The following is a 21,039-nucleotide window of genomic DNA, read 5'->3' on the forward strand; positions in this document are numbered from 1 at the left end:
CACATTCCCACCCTAACCCCTCGCTACGGATATTTCTAGTGTTTTATCTAGGGTAACTATATTTATCCCGGCAAAAAAAACGGCGTTCGCCGGCTGTGCACAAGTGGTCGGCAAGCACCAATCGCGCATGCGCGGTGAGCGCAGAGAAAAAACAGGGCCAGAAAAGTCGGAACAAAAAAACGCCTAAAACCGGGACGTCTGGCGACTCTGGTTGTGTCGGTTTAAGATCAGAATGATAAAAATAGTTGAACGTACGACGCAATATAAAGCGTAATAAGCAAACTAATAGAAAAGAAACGCAGTTACGGAAAAATAAACCACAATAAGTAGTTGTAGGGCAAGAAGTAGTGTCGGAAATATTTGTATATGAAACATTAAAGAGCAATGCATCCCGTGCAGACGCACGACGCACACTAAACTTTCTATTTTCTGCTCAAATAAAAAGACAATTTACATAGTTACATAGTAGATGAGGTTGAAAAAAGACATACGTCCATCAAGTTCAATCTATGCTAAATTTAGATGACAGATACTTTATCCTATATCCGTACTTACAGTATATACTGATCCAGAGGAAGGCAAACACAAACCCAGAAACACATCATCTAATGATATCTCATAAGGAGGAAAATAAATTCCTTCCTCACTCCAGTAATGGCAATCAGATTACTCCCTGGATCAACATCCTTCCCATGTTTACTTATTTGGTATATCCCTGTATTCCTTTCCTTTCTAAAAAAGACATCCAACCTTTTATTGAATATATCTATTGTATCTGCCATCACAGTCTCCATGGGTAATGAATCCCACAGTGTAACTGCCCTTACTGTAAAGAACCCTTTCCTTTGTTGCTGGTGAAATCTCCTTTCCTCCAACCTTAAGGGATGCCCCCAAGTTCTTTGCACTGCCCTTGGGATGAATAGTTCTTTTGAAAGCTCCTTGTACTGTCCCCGAATATATTTGTATATACCAGTAGTTATCATATCCCCTCTTAGACACCCCTTTTCTAATGTAAATAAATCTAAATTTAGCAAGCCTCTCCTCTTAAATCAGATTATACATCCCCTTTATTAATTGGGTGGGTCTTCTCTGCACTCTAGTTCCAACAATTATTAAACAAGATTCTTATATATGACACAGATGTATTAACAAGAAGGGATTACATTATGCAATGCAGCCCACGTACCGCTCCCTGTGCTTTGGCAGCAATTTAGATTTTTCGGGTCAGGGACTCATTGTCATTCGGTTTTCTAGCTAGATACAGATAATTCTTACAATATTACAACATGTACATTTCAATTACATGAACGTTTCAGGCTGTTATCACTACATACAAAAGAAACAGCATTAAACATGGCACACATGTGAGGAATGCAATGCAGGTTCGCCCCTAAGAAGACACGAGGACTTGAATGAGTGATTTGGGGGTTCTGGATAGAGGTATTTAATAGAATAAAACAGTGAGACTCCACAAGACCACTCATGTGGCCGTGATTAAAAACAAATTAATCGCCACAAGTAACTAGCTGGCCACAAGCTCCGCTCGGATGCCATGTATAGCCATTAACTGCAAAAAGGTGATGTAGCCCCACTTAGATTGTAAGCTCTCCGGGGCAGAGATTTCCTTTCCTAGCATACTATTGTTTGTTGCACTTGTTGTATTCCCTGCATGGTTTTGTCTCTTTTATAAAGCTCTTGAGTACACTGTGGGCGCTATATAAATACCCACAGAAGGACGGGACACCGATAACCATAATTCTTGTGGGTTTTAAAACCGCCGGCAGCTGCAGGAAGTGAAACTGTATTAATTGCTGTTCTGCACAGAGAAGGTGGGACGTTTATTCTGCATAAAACAGGTGAATACTTTGCTTGCATGTATAACTAGGACGTGTGTGTACATGGAAAATATTTATTTTATGTATTTATAAAAATGTTTTACCAGGAAGTAATACATTGAGAGTTACCTCTCGTTTTCAAGCATGTCCTGGGCACAGAGTTATAACAATACATGGTTACATTAAAAGCACAGAGGTTATGGGGCAGTATCTCACCGTTCGTATATTAACCCTTGCATACCCAACAATGTTACAGAGATCTGAATGCATAGTCACCCCTCCACGCATAATATCAGCGATCTGTATGAATATACAGTACACCCTTTCATGCATGACAAGGTCATGCATGTATTACAATATTACAAAAACTGAGATCTGTATGTATATCAGCCCCTGCAGAGTGTTCACATGTATGTCTATCAGCCCCTGCAGAGTGTTCACATGTATGTCTATCAGCCCCTGCAGTGTGTTCACATGTATGTCTATCAGCCCCTGCAGTGTTCACATGTATGTCTATCAGCCCCTGCAGAGTGTTCACATGTATGTATATCAGCCCCTGCAGAGTGTTCACATGTATGTATATCAGCCCCTGCAGAGTGTTCACATGTATGTATATCAGCCCCTGCAGAGTGTTCACATGTATGTATATCAGCCCCTGCAGAGTGTTCACATGTATGTATATCAGCCCCTGCAGAGTGTTCACATGTATGTATATCAGCCCCTGCAGAGTGTTCACATGTATGTATATCAGCCCCTGCAGAGTGTTCACATGTATGTATATCAGCCCCTGCAGAGTGTTCACATGTATGTATATCAGCCCCTGCAGAGTGTTCACATGTATGTATATCAGCTCCTGCAGTGTTCACGTGTATGTATATCAGCCCCTGCAGAGTGTTCACATGTATGTATATCAGCTCCTGCAGAGTGTTCACATGTATGTATATCAGCCCCTGCAGAGTGTTCACATGTATGTATATCAGCCCCTGCAGAGTGTTCACATGTATGTCTATCAGCCCCTGCAGTGTTCATATGTACGTATATCAGCCCCTGCAGTGTTCACATGTACGTATATCAGCCCCTGCAGTGTTCACATGTACGTATATCAGCCCCTGCAGAGTGTTCACATGTATGTATATCAGCTCCTGCAGAGTGTTCACATGTATGTATATCAGCCCCTGCAGAGTGTTCACATGTATGTATATCAGCCCCTGCAGTGTTCACATGTATGTATATCAGCCCCTGCAGTGTTCACATGTATGTATATAAGCCCCTGCAGAGTGTTCACATGTATGTATATAAGCCCCTGCAGAGTGTTCACATGTATGTATATCAGCCCCTGCAGAGTGTTCACATGTATGTATACCAGCCCCTGCATGAATGATATGCCATGATACAGTTGAGATCTGTATGTGTATCAACCCGGCATGCAAGACAATACTTACCCAAATACGTATTTTATTAACCCTTGTATTGCATAATATACATGTATACATCATATATTTGATGCATAGGTCAGATCTACATGTTTATATAACTCGGCATACTTAGCTCAGGTTTGTAGGAAAGTGCAGGACATTTGTATCACGCAGCCTCATACAATTCAGATCTGCCAAACTAAAGCTACAACAAGACCTCAATATGCCATGTGCCTTACAGCTGCCTGTGTGCCCAGGCAGCACATAGCATGTGCCACTCACCTTGTCTGATCCTGGGCTGTGTCCCCTCTGTGCTGCTGATCAGTGCACTGGCTCACATGTGCCACCACCCTCCCACATGCAACCCGGAAACAGCTCAGCACCAAGAACCAAACCTCCAAAATTAGCATACTAAGAATATACCCCCATCACTCTTCTAAGCACTATATACTTTGTGATGGGCTGCTGGTGCCATCTCGTGGCAGGATCTGGCCATAGCAGACTAAGTCCTGGTGCTGTCTTCCCAGGACCTATTATTGGAACTGAATTCAATAACCTGGTGTTAGGGGATCAACAGGATACTCCACATATTGATTATTAGGAGTAGTTCATATTAATCACCATTGGGGATAATGTTGTCACACTGCAGGGCTCTTCGACTAGTTTTCCAAAAGGGCTGGATCAGAAATGAATAAGGTGAAGAAGGGTCACATAGCTTATTAAAAGACTTAAAAATGATTCTCTTTCAGCGCTTTGCAAGCACTCGTTAACATCGGTCCTATATACAGTTCCGTTACTGAAAGAGAGTTTCAGTGTGAGAAATGTGCACTTAGCTACTTCAGCAACTGATATGAAATTAGCAAGAGCAGAAAGACCAAAAGCCACATCCAGGCGGGCATTACCATTATATATTGGTCTACTTTGTCTTCTCTTATCTCCCTGTCCCCTCCCTCCCGATGTCATTAGGTTACACCGATGTCACTCCATTTCCCCCCTTCTGTTGTCCCTTCCTCTCAAATTTTTCTTCCGTCCCTCCAATGTATTTTACTTTTCCCCCGTCATCTCTTTCCCCCCAATTCTTTCTCCTTTCCCCCCAGCATGTCTCTCCGCTCCCCCCAGCATGTCTCTCACCTTCCTTTCATCTCAATGCCTCTCCCTCTCAGTCTGTGTCTCCTTTTCCCATTCATGCCCTTTTCTTTCTTTAATCCTCATGCGCCTCTTTCTCCTCCACTGACTTCTGTTCCCCTTCATGTCATCTTCATGAATATCTTCACCCCAGCATCCCCCTTTTTCCCTTCACATTTTTCTGACGCTCCTTTTCACCTTCATGTCTTTTTCTCGACCCCCTTCGGGACTATTTATTTTCCCTCCCACGTAAATGGTTCTCCTCTTCGTTAGTTCTCCTCTTCGTTAGTTCTCCTCTTCGAGAGTTCTCCTCTTCGTTAATTCTCCTCTTCGTTAGTTCTCCTCTTCGAGAGTTGTCCTCTTCGTTAATTCTCCTCTTCGTTAGTTCTCCTCTTCGTTAGTTCTCCTCTTCGAGAGTTCTCCTCTTCGTTAATTCTCCTCTTCGTTAGTTCTCCTCTTCGAGAGTTCTCCTCTTCGAGAGTTCTCCTCTTCGTTAATTCTCCTCTTCGTTAGTTCTCCTCTTCGAGAGTTCTCCTCTTCGAGAGTTGTCCTCTTCGTTAGTTCTCCTCTTCGAGAGTTCTCCTCTTCGAGAGTTGTCCTCTTCGTTAATTCTCCTCTTCGTTAGTTCTTCTCTTCGTTAGTTCTCCTCTTCGTTAGTTCTCCTCTTCGTTAGTTCTCCTCTTCGTTAGTTCTCCTCTTCGTTAGTTCTCCTCTTCGAGAGTTCTCCTCTTCGTTAGTTCTTCTCTTCGTTAGTTCTCTTCGTTAGTTCTTCTCTTCGTTAGTTCTCCTCTTCGTTAGTTCTCCTCTTCGTTAGTTCTTCTCTTCGTTAGTTCTCCTCTTCGAGAGTTCTCCTCTTCGTTAGTTCTTCTCTTCGTTAGTTCTCTTCGTTAGTTCTTTTCTTCGTTAGTTCTCCTCTTCGTTAGTTCTTCTCTTCGTTAGTTCTCCTCTTCGTTAGTTCTCCTCTTCGTTAGTTCTTCTCTTCGTTAGTTCTCCTCTTCGTTAGTTCTTCTCTTCGTTAGTTCTTCTCTTCGTTAGTTCTCTTCGTTAGTTCTTCTCTTCGTTAGTTCTCCTCTTCGTTAGTTCTTCTCTTCGTTAGTTCTCCTCTTCGTTAGTTCCTGTTTTTGTCTCTTCTTCCCAGGGTTGCCACCTTGAGACGACATTTAAAAAATTTTGCCTTTACCTTCGGCGGCGGCGTCTCCCGGCATCTCCCGCTGCAGCCCGTCAATATGGCAACGCGGCGTCACGTGGCGCCGCGTTGCCACGACAACGGGATGTTAAGTGACGTCGCGGCGTCAAGTTGCCATGACAACGGGGCGCCTTATGGCGCTGAGGCTTCACGTGACATCCCGTTGTCCTGGCAACGCAGCGGCGCTTGACGTCACGACGCGCCGTGTTTTCATGGCAACGGGCGTCACGTGATGCTGTGACGTCACGTAGCGTTTCCGTTGACATGGCAACGCGGCACCATTTGACGCCGCGTGGCCATATTGAAAGGAGTTACTAGCAGGGGAAGATGCCAGGAGGGCTCAGAGGATGCCGGGACATGCCGCTGCCGAACGCCGCCGCCACCACCACCCGGAAGTTTACTGTGTAGACCCGGAGCCCAGAGCTATGTGGTCAAAACCCGGAGTGGTGGCAACCCTGCTTCTCCCCTTCCATGCCTCCCGGATTAAGCCCACTGACAGAGCACCTCTCTGCTGATTGCTCAGCGGCTAGGAGGGGGAGCAGGAGAGTAGAGCAAGGGGGCTCAACTCCAGTCCTCAAGGCCCCCCAACCGGTCAGGTTTTATGGATATCTCAGCTTCAGCACAGGTGGCTCAACCAGTACACTGATTGAGCCACCTGTGCTGGTGCAGGGACTGATTGAGCCACCTGTGCTGAAGCTGGGATATCCTTATTACCCGACCTGTTGGAGGGTCTTGAAGACTGGTGTTGAGCCCCCCTGGAGAAAGGGACCCACTGAAGACAATTGATGTGCCAGTAGGGGGCCAATCCCTTAAACCCCTAAACCAAGGACAGCAGTACTTACTGCCGCCCCCCCACCGCCCCTCTGCTTACAGATAGACATCAGTAATTTCCCATTATCATTGGCCTAGTTTCTTATCCTAAACCTGATCGGCAGTTAGTTGGCAGACAATGTACCTGTTCCCGCCAGTGCGTGAATGGAGAGAATGGGCGTGACGTACTGGGGCAAATTTGATGCATATACCGTTATTTCCATCTTTAATCTGTGTCAATATATCAATGTCTTTGCTCTAAGTTTTGCGCCGTGTGCGTCAGCTCGTGATTCGGGGAGCGTCAGTAGGAGTAGAGATTGGGGCGAAACTGTCAAAATCCGCTTCCCGGAATTTCCTGAGCTTTGCATTCAACGTCCGTTCCGCGGTGTAAAATCCGTCGGTGGATCGTTCCAGTTTCAATCCTCGCGCATGAATCCAAAACCGCCATTGGATACAATCCGTTGGTGGATTTTTAAAGAATCCAATCCGTGGATCCCGCAATCCGTGCGCGGATTTTAACCAATCGGATCGCAACACCCGCCGACCAAAGGAACCGGGCGATCCACAGCGGATCCAAATCCACAAGAAAAATCCGCCCGTCTCTAAGTAGGAGGAGTTACATGACGCACAGATAATGAGATGGATCACATTCTGCGTCCTTTTGCTGTTATTTATCTGGCAGAACAAAAAACGGCCAGATATGAAGTAGCGTTAATTTATCTGGCAGCCAATTTGCGTCACGTGTACCATTAAAAAAATACATTAAAGCAAACTTCTGTTTGCACTTTATTTGAATGCATCTCCCCCATAACCCCCAGTCTCTCTCTCTCCTCCGATTGGCAGATAGTCCCAACCTTCAGTTAATATCAGTGCTGACGTCCGGCGTGTGACATTGTAACAATGTCTAAAGCACCAACAACATGGCTGGTTGGAAATATTCTAGGAACTTGCTGACAGATGCTGGGCTAGAGAACAGATCACATTCAATCTTGTCCGGCCCGTCTGTTCTGAATGCCCGCGCCTGTGTTCGGATTCCCAGACTGGCACACTTTAGACGTGTTATGATAAGACGCTGTTCTCTGTCACTGCGCATTTGCTTTGGTGAAGATATCACGCATTTCAGCGATTCGCACGTCCTTCTCCAAAGATATTTAACACGGAGTAAAAAAGATGGAGGACCTGTGGATAAACCATTTGCCTCTTAATCGCTATTTTGTTCGCATTTCAGATTTTTACTTTGAGAGAGATATAGTCTTGCTCTTTCTAACGCTGTTTTTACAATCTCATACTCTGCTCAAGAGATATTAGAGGTTTAAATATTAAGTGTCCGGGAGGTTAAAATGGAGCTCGCCCCAGAGCCGAGTGCAGTGCAACGGTTAGCTCGGAAACTAGGGATGAACAAATCGGTGCTTTAACCCTTTGAGTGCCGGAAGGGTCTCGGTAGCAGAAGGCCCTCGGCTCCGGCACTGATGACGGAACGTCTCCTCTCCCGTTCCACTTCCTGATCCTTTTGCAGAACGCGATCCCGCCATAAGATGATGACGTGGCTATCGCGTCACGGGGAGCCCCTGGAAGGCCAGAACTAGCTACGTCTATTCGGCACCCCAAAGGGTTAAAGCTGCAGTTCAAGCAATATCCCACATGCGTTTTTAATTATTTTTTATTTTTAATAACTCAGTTCTGTACTATGAGAAAATACTTGTAGCATTAAAAAAAACAATGTAAAGACATTTTTAATGTAATCTAATGTAACAAGCTTTTTTGTTCCTATAGCAACCATTTACAAAGTCACATCTCCTTCCTCTTCTGAAACGGCTTCACCTTTTTGAGCCCTGCCCTCTCTAGCAGTGAACCAATTGAATCTAGTGCCTGCCTGGTCACATGATCTTCCTCACAGAACTTTGGCTATCAGTACAGCAGATTACCCAAGATGCATTTAGTGAACCCCCAGCTGAATCTTCGCCGATCGATTACAGGAGAACGGATCGATCAGCAACTTAGCTAATTACTTGTCAGCGTGCAGATTGTGTTGATGCACATATTGAATGAAATGTCTTTTTTTTTTGCGGCAGCGCGATCGAACGCATTGAGTCTATGGGAACATCCATAGAGCGCGTGCACGTGAGTGACGGCGCGGCTGGCGTTTCGCGTAACATTTTTTGTTTTTGTCTTACGATGGGCGGGTCGCGAGAGCGGTTCCCCCAATGAGGGCGAACCAGCTCCGTGATGTCATCGGCCACGCCTCTGACATGCCTGTTCGCTCCGAGGCCTTATACTAGAATATTAGCAGTAAGCTAACACAGGGGTGCGCAGTGGGGGGGGCGCAAGAGTTCTTTGGGGGGGCGCGGTGGCTGCAGAGGCCCCGCGCTCTTCCCCACGGCATTTAAATGAAGTGACGGGGGATCGCGTGAGGCCTCTGCAGTGTCTCCTACCTTGTCTTCGGCGACGCAGCGTCGTGACGTGATGCATCGCCATGGCAACGCGGGTCAAATGACACCACGGGTAACGTGACGTCACCCAGCGCATCATTTGACGACGGATTTTAGGTAAGGGGGTCGCTGCGCACAAAGTTACCGCGCCCCTGTGCTAACACATCTAACTTTTTTGTTTTCAACATAACAAAAGTGGCTTATTTAACTAAAGTCACAAATCTGGAGCACGTATCTCCTTTCTTAAAACGAGGCACTTTATTCCTATATTTACCAAATTGGAGTCCAGCAAATTGGAGACAGCACACCAGGAGTATATTTCAAAATGCATTTTGTATTGAAGAAAATACAGGCACCTCAACCAACGTTTCGGTCTGCAGAGAGCGACCTTCCTCGGGGCTGTGCAGACCGAAACTTTGGTTGAGGTGTCTGTATTTTCTTCAATACAAACTGCATTTTGAAATATACTCCTGGTGTGCTGTCTCCTTATTACTGGACTCCAATCTGGTAATATCATTTCTATTATTGTCTATGGGATTAGCATCTGGATTTTTGGATACTTGAGTGCTGGTTGCTGCAATTTATTATATATATCTCAGACAACCTGAAATGACATTTGAAAGTTTCCCTTGACGATGGCTGCAGCACTAATGTTAAATGAGCAGGTCCCCCAATATGACCGAAAAACTGAGCTGCATGCGACATCCTTTCAAGAAGATTACCAGCCCTATGTGTAAGTACAGGAGGGCCCCGGGCATGCGGCGGTTCCGTTCTAAGGACCCGCGGCAAAGCGAAAATCGCCGGAAAGCGGAACCGGGTCGGTCCCACAGAGCTTATCCATAGACCCCCTGACTTCTACGAACTACCCTGGCACTTGATCGATAGAGCAGTTTTGTCCACGGGGCAAGAATACTCGCCCGGTGGACTCAAAATGGCCGTGGGGGTCAGGCTTGCTCCGGCAGCCAAAAGAATGAAGAATGTGATCGGGAGATGACATGGCGACTTGCTATTTCGTGCTCTCTGATATACTGATCATTTCTTTGTCTCAAAACCGGTATAAAGCTGCGAATATCTCAAACCCCCCAGATTTTGGTAAGCTATAAAAATACATTTGTTGCTTTAAACCAGGATGGTGCAAGTTCAGTCCACACGGGCATAAACAAAACAGGTTTTCAGTACATGATATATTGTCTTAGTGACAAGATAGGGTTATTTGGTTCATGGTTAGTTGGCGAGAGGGCCCAGTAACGATTGTGTTGCAAAGGTGGACTTTCTGGGGACACAGGAGGTTTATCTCATAAAATCAATAGGAGCAAAAACAAATTCAATAATGTAATAAACTCCAACACTCTCAACAAATTCGAGGGGGGGGGGAACCCTACGCAAGTAGTTATTCTTCCTTTCAGGCAGCTCACAAAACCATTCATCATCAGATCAGAAGAGGAGGGGAACCCAATCTCAATTTCTATACACAATTCTGCCTTCAGTAGACCTCTTGTGCCACCCTTCTGGTCTCCCGTGGGTTACTCTATATTTACGGAGAACCTACTAGTGCATTAACGGATTTATTATAAAAAGTAGTATAACAGGATAGACTCTACGCTCACAAATATGTGAAAAGGCACCTCGGGTGTGAGGCGACCTTCACGAGGTCGTGCCAGGGGTCGTGGCGGCTGTGACACGTGCAATGTTCTGCAAGCCACTCAGGCAGCAAAAGGGTTAAAGAGTTAACTTGAACCATTCTATATCAATGGGTCAAACGTCAGCATTTAACCTGAGTGCGGTTGGTTCACTCTGTGGGACTCCGCCGGATGTTCGAGAATTCATATTCTACATTCCATGTTTTACATGTACAGATACATTGTACGTACACCCCGTGCATTGGCTGTTACAGCCGGTGTCTGAGCTAACATTACTATTAAAGATTATGGAAAGTCTGATTTTTCAATGAGACCAATCATAAGACGACAAATATCTCAGGAAGGCAGGAGTCCACCAATCAGCTCAGAGGATCCCCCCCAATTTTAGGTAAACAAGAAAACTAATTTGGGGGGCAGTTCGCTGCTTCAAAACTGGGGTGGGCCAAATTCCATCACCAAAGGGCATACGTAGGACATGTGCTCAGTATCACCGCAGCAAAACCTAAGTGCTCAGCAATTTAATCCTGGAATGTTTTGAACGAAGGCTCTTTAATTCTCATTGTTCATGCTGCCATGGCCAATATGCCTGTGTCGCTCATGGATCAGCCACCGATCTAAAATGTATCTGCCACTAAAAGCATAAATGACCCCTTTTTAGAACATAACAAAAAGCTGAAAGGAATTAAACACCGGTATTTTATGACCAGTGAAATTCGCTTTGTAAAAGCCTCTTATGAAAATCAGGCTGCTGCAAAAAATAAATCCGCCAATGCAAAATCCAAATTCTTTATTCATATAAATACAAAAACCTTTAGAAGCTTCTCAATAGCGATCCTTTACCATTCTACCCATGTCATGTTCATCGTTGCTTATAAAACTATAGTTTATCTTTAAGATGAAGCATTTTTCCCTCCAGTCTCTGCCTTCAAATTACATCGCTATATCACAGTTAATTGTGTGACCCGGAACATGGATTAGCATGGACCCCTTTGGAGACTTTGTAACAGGTGTTATATGTTGTGATGCTCCTCTTGGGCGGGTACAACATGTACATTTCTGTTGGCTTCACAACACTGTCTGGTTCCAACACGAACAAGACAAGTCTTGGTTCCAAATATCATGGAAGAGACTCTAGTTGGTCACCGATCTAAGTGTCAGATTAATACATTAAGTGTACCCTGGATGTGGCTCCATAGGGCAGACCTCTAACAGTGCGACTGTGGCAAAACAAAGTCCCTGAAAAGGTCCTACTCAGACTCGAGAAACTGGCAGTAGTGGCCCCGGAGATGAACTCTTATGGGCTTATTATTTACAGTAATTGACTTCCCCGCTTCAGTTCTCCCCTTCCTCTTCTTCTACGGCTTCCTCCTCTTCCATCTTCTCCTCCTCCTCTTCATTCTCCTCTTCGCGGCTCTTGTCCTGGTCCTCAGAGTCTGCTTTCTTGTCCTTGTCTTTCTTCTTCTGCTCGGTGGCTTCCTTCTTGCCTTTCTGCTCACGTCTGTAGGCTGTGGGGGGAGGGGGGTGGGGAGGGAAGTTAAGGCAATTACTTTCTGTTGCCTACAGGCAGACCGTCCCGCACACCCTAAATCACAATCAGGAAAGGGGACTTTATGATGACTCCAATGTCAGACCTTCACTGGGTCATCTCCGGCCAGAGAAAAGGAGAATAACGTCCCACACTTGGGGCTCCCAAAATAACATAGTACTTGTTATTTAGCTCATATTAAAGATTGCAGACACCCTCATAATAATACGTGTAATACCCTTCTAATAAATATATGTATCTTTTTACCATGTGGATACAGTAGCATTTATAGGGAAACATTTGGACTGTGATATTTATATGCAAGAGAAGTGACCAATTGAAGTCTTGAGAAAAAGGGGTGTCAAGGATCGTTGGGGTTTAACCAAGACCAGCATAGACAAAAATTTTTTTTTTTTTAAACTGTGTAAAATAGAAGTACTTATTTAGTCCAACAAGCAAACATTTACCCTGAGGGAGGGAGAGAGGGAAGTATCCATGAATGAGTAACCCAATTAAAATACTCAATTAAGTAAAACTCTCGTGGTGGTGGCAACAATTCACTGGTTAAAAAAACAATATAGAGCAATAGATTTGAGAAACTAGAGTCCGAGATGCCTGAACACACGAAGGAAAACCCCACAAGGGAAGAGGTTTAGGTACAATTCTGTTACATGCATTACTATAATGGAATGACACTGATTGAGGTCCCTGTCGAGCACACTGATGTGTTCATGGGATGCAGCTAACATTGGCACTAGGGTAGCATGTAGTTACCTTCCAGGGACTCTTTCAGCGGGGCCAGAAAGCGCTGAAACTCCATTTCCTCCATCGCGGCCAACACGTCGCTGGCATTCAGCGTCTTCCTCTTCCCCTTCATAGCAAAATTGTTGGCGCTTCAGGAGAATAGCAAGCAGAAAGGCAACAGATGAGTCAGGGGTTTCAAAACCAGTACAAATCCACATGCAGTAGCAAAAAAAAAAAAAAAAAATCTAATTTTTTTTTGAAAGAATAGAAACTGACAGACATTTGGAAACAATAAACCAGAGTTGTATTCAAGATGCAAATATAGATGCTTAGATTGTACCAACCCACTTGACCATCCAACATACGGTAAGTACACAGATAAAATATGAATATAATATGCCATAAGACATTACAGCGCTAATAGATATCTTTCACAAGTGAACACCCGACAGTAGCAATACCATTCAATCCCACTTGCATTACGCCATCAGTTACAGAAGAGAGAAATTACTTGGTACAGGCATACCCCGCATTAACGTACGCAACGGGTCCAGAGCATGTATGTCAAGTGAAAGTGTAATTAAAGTGAAGCACGACCTTTCTTCTCTTGGGTAGAGGTAGCGAGCCGGTATTGCTGTTCAGGACGTGCCTGTGTCCTACTCACAGGCGCATGCGCGAGCTGCCGGTTTCCAATTGGACGAGGGGAATCAGCGCGTCACACAACCACGGCGGTCTGTAGGGCTGAATAAGTGTCCGTACTTGCGAAGCGAGCGTACGGACACAGGGGTATGGCGCTATTGTAAATATGTCCGTACTCGCGAGTGTCCTTAAAGTGAAGGTGCGTATAGCGGGGTATGTCTGTATGGTAAGATTGCTCCTTGGAACATTCCTTGCGTGGTCAGACAGAACCCAGCTATGTTTTCAGGTTAAGCACGAGCCTTTCCCCTCGTTTTCATGTATAATTAAACGGTGTTCTGACCCTCTTGCCATGCTTTAGAAAGCAAAAGGAAAGCTTTGCTGCAAAAGGGCTGTGCCGCATTTGGCGGCCATTTTAAATATCCCTATGCGTGGAGAAATTGGTCCTCAACTTCTACTTGAACCAGAAAGTTCTCAGATGCAAGCACGACGTGGCGGACAAATAATACAAAATAAGCCAGAAGATCAAGAAAGAGCAAGTGAAGTCACGATAAAAGAATGCTACACAACTAAATTGCAGGACAAGATTATGTCCAATGGCGGGTGAATTCTTACCATGACGTTGCATACAGCACAAAGACGCTGGCTGCACGGGAGATGGCGCTGCGGGCTTCCTTCGAGATATTGATACCGTCTGGAAGCTGAAAACCAAAAAAGGATCAGACGGATAGATTTGGGAGATGTTAATGGGGAAGGTTATTATCCCCTGCAAAGCAGGATGAGTTAGATACACTGCATTTAAACCCTATTGCTAGATCAGTGGTTTCCAACCTATTTTGCTTAAAAATCTCTATAATTATATTGCGAAATTCTGTGAAACACTAACCCTCTCTAATCGGGCGTCTGAGAACAGATGCATTGTAAGGAACCCCAACCTTCTCCAATCGGGCGTCTGAGAACAGATGCATTGTAAGGAACCCCAACCCTCTCCAATCGGGCATCTGAGATCAGATTCTTCTGTATTTGGTACAATTTTCAAATGACATGAGAATCGTACAGAACCTTTTAGGGATGCCCGGGGCATCCTGGTTGAAAAACACTGTTCTCAAGTTAATGATGTTACCTAAAGAAGATTTAGGCTTCTTTAGGCAACACGTGCAAATGATTTGATTTCGCTTTTGAGGAGACAAATAGAAAAACTATGCACTTACAATTCTATGAAGTAATTGTTATGATGATATATATTGACTGCCTATTGTAAAATACAATAATACTCCAACATTTAATTTTTACGCTGTTTTATAGAATCATTAAAGTAAGTAATCACTAGGGTTTGATGTGGGATAACGTACCCGGTCAGGAATAAACTTCAATAACAGTTCACGCTGGATCAGGTGCGTTTACCGGCAACGTACTTTAGTGAATAACCCCCTAAAACGGGTTAACTACTTATATGTTAGCAATTGATCCATACAAATTGGACTGCACTTACAACAGGGGTGTGCAAAGTGCGGGGCGCGGAAGGGTATGTACATTAAATGCTGGGGGACCGCACGATGCCTCTGCAGCTTCTCGTATCTGCTCTTCGGCGACGCATCACCAAGTTAGCCCAGCGTCAGGGTCACGTGACCCCGCTGCATCAGTTGATGCCGGACCCGAGCAGCCGGGGGGGGGGGGGGGCGTGAACCGGGAGGCGAGCAGGCAGGGGGGCGCAGGATCAAAAACTTTGCGCACCCCTGCCTTACGGCAAAAAGACAGCGATAACATCATGGCAGTAACAGCACTCTGCAAGTTTACTGTAAATCACTGAATAAATTATCCCCCTATATTTTATAGTACTGTACAGTATAGTAATGATGGGAACCTAATTCTTTTGAGGCTCTATTAGTACTTACAGCTTCCTTAATTATCCTGGTGATGACAGTGTTGGGCAAGTTTAGATCTTCCGGTCTCTCTGCCATTTTGATCACCTACAGCTAAAATAAATATTGAACCAATGAACTGCATTACAGATTAGGAGGTATGTTAGCACAGGTGTGGTCGCAATAGGGGCTGGCTAGGTTTTGTGGATGCCAGAACCCAAGCAAAGAATTTAGATCTGAAATACAGCACATAATTCAGCTTTGAATTGGAAAAAAATTAAATAAAAGTTCTACAAAACAGCATATGTCAATTTCAGGGCAGTTATACAGCCCCATTCCTAATCCTTTAAGAATCACTATATAAATGTTCTTGTATTTTGAGTAAACACAACTGATTGTTTAAGGTAGGATTTGGGACTGCATTGCATCTGTATTGTTTCTACATTGATTTTAGATCAAACCACAAGTGCCCCCTTTTACTGAGATATATATATATAGCTTTTTTTTCATGTCCTCCTATTGTCCCTACTTAGCAGGCACTGCACCTGTTTTGTATGTCCTGTACCTATTAAATGTAGCTACCCATTTCTGCCAGTGTCTGATGCTCGAGTTAAAGCAGCTGGACGATTGATTACTAATCTGCTAATAATCAGCTGGTTAGGGGGATGTAATTTCCACTTTTGCTATGTGCATACAAAAGTATATACACGTTATTTATACGATCATTACATATAGTAAATTGTATGTTATCGTGCGATCCTGTATCTACCAAATCTTGGAGGGTCTGTATCTCATATGAGAGATCTCTATCAAAGTAGTATGGAGAGATATATGCTGGTTATTACCCAAAGAGACAGAAAAAAAAGAATGAATGGGTTCGAAATCTAAATGGCAGTGCGCATGACATATTACAACAGGTAATGATCATCGTTTGGACAAAGATTGACTGGATGCAAAGAGAGATTAAAAGTTCAAGACAACGACCAAAGTTCAAGAGAGCTGTCCTGACAATAGGTCCTGGACAGGACCGAAACACTGACCACCTTGAGCAATAAACCATTAATTCTATATGAGATAAATCTACATGTGCATATGGGACAAGCATCGGTATATTTTTGTTTACAGTGTGCCTTCTGCCCTTGTTTTATTATATATATATATATATATATATATATATATATATATTTTTTTTTTTTTTTAAATCAGCCCCTGTTGCTAAAGTACTGGATGAAAGGCCTTCCAATATATGAGAGAAGCTTGAGTGGTGTACGCGCTCAGCTCTGGATCCATATCTTATACTATATTAGTGAAAGCACTGTATGTTTGCCTGCCTGCCTGCCTGCCTGCCTGCATGCCTGCCTGCCTGCTGGATGTCCGGTGTCCCTAGCGGCAATCTCATTGGTCCCATGGGCCGCCCGCCCCCGCACACCTCTCATTGGCCTCACACCACCCCCTTGGCCCGCCCCCCACACCTCGCATTGGCCTGAGGCGGAGTGACGGGCCAAAGGTCCACAAAAAAAAAACAAAAAAAAAAAAACACACACACACACACACACACACACACCACCCCCCCCCCCCCCCCCCCAAGCTCACACCCCGGCGCCGCTACAGTCAGCGGGGGAGCGGAGCGAGCGCCCGGGACACACGCGGGGGAGCGGCCACAACACGCTGCCTCCCGCCTCACATCCACGTGGGAGCGGCCGGATGGGTGAGGCAGCATACCCACGGGCCTCGCCGCACGCTCCTCGGCACCGGCTCACCTCTCCCACCCCCCTCACAGCAAAGACCAGCCTACCCGGCGCCGCCTGCAACGCTCCTCGGCACCGCCGCCTCACCTCGAGCCGGAGAGCAGCGGGGGGGCTCCCGCCCTGCAGGAGGCCTCACCTCGAGCCGGGGGGCAGCGGGGGGGCTCCCGCCCTGCAGGAGGCCTCACCTCGAGCCGGAGGGCAGCGGGGGGGCTCCCGCCCTGCAGGAGGCCTCACCTCGAGCCGGAGGGCAGCGGGGGGGCTCCCGCCCTGCAGGAGGCCTCACCTCGAGCCGGGGGGCAGCGGGGGGGCTCCCGCCCTGCAGGAGGCCTCACCTCGAGCCGGAGGGCAGCGGGGGGGCTCCCGCCCTGCAGGAGGCCTCACCTCGAGCGGGGGGGCTCCCGCCCTGCAGGAGGCCTCACCTCGAGCCGGAGGCCAGCGGGGGGGCTCCCGCCCTGCAGGAGGCCTCACCTCGAGCCGGAGGGCAGCGGGGGGGCTCCCGCCCTGCAGGAGGCCTCACCTCGAGCCGGAGGGCAGCGGGGGGGCTCCCGCCCTGCAGGAGGCCTCACCTCGAGCCGGAGGCAGCGGGGGGGCTCCCGCCCTGCAGGAGGCCTCACCTCGAGCCGGAGGGCAGCGGGGGGGCTCCCGCCCTGCAGGAGGCCTCACCTCGAGCCGGAGGGCAGCGGGGGGGCTCCCGCCCTGCAGGAGGCCTCACCTCGAGCCGGAGGGCAGCGGGGGGGCTCCCGCCGGGGGGGGCTCCCGCCCTGCAGGAGGCCTCACCTCGAGCCGGAGGGCAGCGGGGGGGCTCCCGCCCTGCAGGAGGCCTCACCTCGAGCCGGAGGCAGCGGGGGGGCTCCCGCCCTGCAGGAGGCCTCACCTCGAGCCGGAGGCAGCGGGGGGGCTCCCGCCCTGCAGGAGGCCTCACCTCGAGCCGGGGGGGCTCCCGCCCTGCAGGAGGCCTCACCTCGAGCCGGGGGGGCTCCCGCCCTGCAGGAGGCCTCACCTCGAGCCGGAGGCAGCGGGGGGGCTCCCGCCCTGCAGGAGGCCTCACCTCGAGCCGGAGGCAGCGGGGGGGCTCCCGCCCTGCAGGAGGCCTCACCTCGAGGAACATGCTGCCGACTGCAAGGTAAGCAGCTCTCCCCCCACACCCCCCCATTCCTTCATTGCCAGCCTCAACCCTCCATACATACACACACACACACTATATATATATATATATATATATATATATATATATATATATATATATATATATATATATATATATATATATATATATATATACATACACATACACATACACATACACAGAGACACACACACACACAGAGACCACACACACACACACATGTAGGCGCACACACACATGTAGGCGCACACACACACATGTAGGCACACACACACACACACACACACGCACACACACACATGTAGGCACACACACACGTCCACAGACACACACATGTAGACACACACACACATGTAGACACACACACACATGTAGACAGACACACACGCACACACACACACACACACACACACACACACACACACACACCTATACAGACACACGTATACACACAGACACACACGTATACACACAGACACACACGTATACACACAGACACACGTTTACACACACACACACGTACACACACGTATACACACACACACACACACGTACAAACACACACACGTACAAACACACACGTAGACACACGTGTACACACACACACGTAGACACACACACAGACGTAGACACACGCACACACACGTAGACACACACACGTAGACACACACACACACGTAGACACACACACACACGTAGACACACACACACACGTAGACACACACACACACGTAGACACACACACACACGTAGACACACACACACACGTATACGCACACACACGTATACGCACACACACGTAGACACACACACACGTATACACACGCACGTAGACACACACACATGTACACGTAGACACACACACACATGTACACGTAGACACGTACACACACACACATGTACACGTATACTCACACACATGTACACGTACACACACACATGGAGACATACACACACACATGGAGACATACACACACGCACATGTACACATACACACACGTACACACACACACACATGTATACATACACATAATGTATACACACACACATGTATACACACACACACACATACACACGTGTATACACACACAAACATGTATACACACAAATGTACACACACACATGTATACACACACACACACATACTATGTATACACACAAACGTGTATACACACGTGTATACACACGTGTATATACACACGTGTATATACACATGTGTATACACACACATGGAGACATACACACACGCACATGTACACATACACACACACGTATACATACACATAATGTATACACACACACACACACACACGTGTATACACACACATGTATACACACACGTATACACACACACAAACATGTATACACACACACAAACATGTATACACACACAAATGTACACACACACACAAACATGTATACACACACACAAACATGTATACACACACAAATGTACACACACACACATGTACACACACACACACACACACACATACTATGTATACACACATGTGTATACACACACGTACACATGTATACACACACACACACAATATATACATACACACAATGTCTACACACACATGTGTATACACGTCTATACACACATGTGTATACACACACATGTGTATACACACACGTACACACACACACACACGTACACATGTATACACACACACACACACATACAATGTATACACACAAACATGTATACACACACACAAACATGTATACACACACACGTGTATACACACACACGTGTGTATACACACACACGTATACACACACACACTATCCCCAGCAAAACCACATCAGCACACCGCTATCCCATGCCCCCCCAGCACACTGGCATTCTCGGCTCCCCGCCATTCCCAGCCCCCATCAACACCATCAGCACCCACACATCGGCACCTTTGCACCTCCCCCATCGGCACACCCACATCCGCACCCCCACATCCGCACCCCCACATCAGCACCAAACCCTCCAAAATCAGCACACCGATACAATCACCATCAGTACAGCCACAGCAGCACTACCACCGCACATGGGCCGCGTTGACCACTCCTCACCCAAATGCCACACCCACACCACAAACATCCCGGGCAACGCCGGGGCTCTCAGCTAGTAGTATATATGGATACAAAATTAATGCATGATCCAAGGCACAGTATATGAGGCTGCTAGTGATATATACAAATCAAAACCAACTCTTCGGTGATACAAAGGAGGTTCTGTTACACCTCCGTTTTTAATGGACCAGTACAAAATTATTTTTTATATTCATTTTTTGACCCACTCTCTTCTCTGTGCGCCATATTTTCAACTCTTCCCATATCTGAGCCTGACTATGGGTGTCTCCTGTGCTCTCACACACGGACATTAGTTATATAAGAAGACTGTCGGTGTGTATCCCGGCCCGGTACCTGATGCCGGTTCCGATCTCCTCTTCCCGCTTCCAACCCGAACAGCCAGCGCACCACGTGGTCCGCACGCTCCGCCTCCTCCTGTGAAACGTCATGCGTTTCACCGGCTGTACGTGTGTCTCGTTCCGTCCGATAACCGGGATCATCCACACTCTGCCCGCGCTGCACGAACCCCAGGTTACAGAGCAGCACCCGGGGACAACCCGCGCCTCCAACGCTGCGCTGACACGCAGCAGGTATCAACATCCGCGTTCCACGCCTCTATGCTGAAGAGAACCGACGCCTGCTGGGAATAAGATTGGCTGCTGCTAACGAGGCTTGCAACGCAGGCACTTGGGACCTGTGCAGGGAGCGTCGTCCGTTGTCATGGTAACCAGTGTCCCTGCTGCACGGGAGGGGGCCGGTGAGTGGTTCATGATTACATTTTGAGGCTCCCTTTTTCTAAACTCTACAACCACCACCGGTGTTAGAGAACATGGGGGGCTGGGGTACATTGCGACCACATTCAGTGACCCCTTAGCTGCAGTGCTAGAG

At 46.9% G+C, this 21,039-nt stretch overlaps 3 protein-coding genes across 6 annotated transcripts in view; 1 reads left to right on the forward strand and 2 right to left on the reverse strand.

Annotated features, from left to right (window-relative positions):
- ALAD (aminolevulinate dehydratase) overlaps window positions 1–3,628 on the reverse strand; it is a 33,144-nt gene extending 29,516 nt beyond the window's left edge. For 2 of the 3 annotated variants that reach the window (XR_012789640.1, XM_075579219.1), the window contains exon 1: window positions 3,533–3,628. The gene's annotated coding sequence lies outside the window, so the exon portion shown is untranslated. Of the gene's footprint in view, window positions 1–1,186; window positions 1,255–3,532 lie in introns of all 3 variants that reach the window. The other variant, XM_075579220.1, reaches the window with a different exon arrangement.
- A 7,584-nt stretch (window positions 3,629–11,212) lies between these two features.
- On the reverse strand, window positions 11,213–20,644 carry POLE3 (DNA polymerase epsilon 3, accessory subunit). Of its 2 annotated transcripts, none has more exons than XM_075579232.1 (5): window positions 20,506–20,644; window positions 15,241–15,321; window positions 13,961–14,046; window positions 12,740–12,858; window positions 11,213–11,945 (listed from the first exon to the last, which is right to left on the reverse strand). In XM_075579232.1, exons 2-5 carry the CDS (start codon window positions 15,304–15,306, stop codon window positions 11,773–11,775), a joined length of 444 nt encoding a protein of 147 aa, XP_075435347.1. In that variant the 5' UTR covers window positions 15,307–15,321; window positions 20,506–20,644; the 3' UTR covers window positions 11,213–11,772. The 2 variants fall into 2 exon arrangements, with proteins under 2 accessions (XP_075435347.1, XP_075435348.1); XM_075579233.1 differs by lacking the exon at window positions 20,506–20,644 and adding an exon at window positions 17,043–17,162.
- LOC142472441 (uncharacterized) lies at window positions 16,108–20,988 on the forward strand. Its single transcript, XM_075579529.1, has 3 exons — window positions 16,108–16,124; window positions 16,925–18,078; window positions 20,466–20,988. The coding sequence occupies exons 1-3, from the start codon at window positions 16,108–16,110 to the stop codon at window positions 20,471–20,473; spliced, it is 1,179 nt and encodes a 392-aa protein (XP_075435644.1). The 3' UTR covers window positions 20,474–20,988.
- Window positions 20,989–21,039: the final 51 nt, after the last annotated feature.

The sequence above is a fragment of the Ascaphus truei genome, chromosome 21 (genome assembly GCF_040206685.1).
Source record: "Ascaphus truei isolate aAscTru1 chromosome 21, aAscTru1.hap1, whole genome shotgun sequence".
Taxonomy (NCBI): domain Eukaryota; kingdom Metazoa; phylum Chordata; class Amphibia; order Anura; family Ascaphidae; genus Ascaphus; species Ascaphus truei.